The following is a 603-nucleotide window of genomic DNA, read 5'->3' on the forward strand; positions in this document are numbered from 1 at the left end:
TTTTTAGAGTTCTAATTTTCACAATTTTCCAGACCGTTTGTACTGTGTGAGTTCATCGTCCTGCTCCTGTCTGTTCGCAGCCGAGTGCGGGGATGAGCCGCCGCCGCCGCCCTTCGCTCCGCGCCTGGTGACCGTGGAGCCGATGGAGGGCGAGGCCGGGACCGGAGGCTTCGCGTCGCGCTTCGAGCTGCTGGAGGAGCTGGGCAAGGGCCGGTACGGCGTGGTGCACCGCGTCACGGAGCGCGCCACGGGCCACACGCTGGCCGCCAAGGTGATCCGCACCATCAAGGCCAAGGACCGGCAGCAGGTGCACGACGAGATCGCCATCATGAACGTGCTGCGCCACCCCAAGCTGCTGCAGCTGGCCGCCGCCTTCGAGGGCCCCAAGGAGATGCTCATGGTCATGGAGTAGTAAGTGTGTGCGAGGTGTTTGAAGAGGTCCCTGATTACCCTATTCTTGTCCGTGCGGTGCGCGGCGCCCCCCTGCGCGCCACTTTGTCTCCCGCGCGCCGCTGCTCAATACACCCAATCACCGAGGCGGCGCGGCGCACGGGAGGATCAGGATCGCGAGAGCAGAGAGAGAGAGACGAGCCGTCGAGATTA

At 64.3% G+C, this 603-nt stretch overlaps 1 protein-coding gene across 1 annotated transcript; it reads left to right on the forward strand.

Annotated features, from left to right (window-relative positions):
• Nucleotides 1–65: 65 nt before the first annotated feature.
• Nucleotides 66–411, forward strand: LOC127749163 (myosin light chain kinase family member 4-like; the record flags this gene model as incomplete). Its single annotated transcript, XM_052266269.1, is given in 1 exon segment — nucleotides 66–411. A coding segment is annotated over 1 exon segment (269 nt), but the record flags the coding sequence as incomplete, so codon positions are not given.
• Nucleotides 412–603: the final 192 nt, after the last annotated feature.

This window comes from Frankliniella occidentalis, unplaced genomic scaffold (assembly GCF_000697945.3).
Source record: "Frankliniella occidentalis isolate FOCC.00 unplaced genomic scaffold, Focc_3.1 Scaffold36, whole genome shotgun sequence".
NCBI lineage: Eukaryota > Metazoa > Arthropoda > Insecta > Thysanoptera > Thripidae > Frankliniella > Frankliniella occidentalis.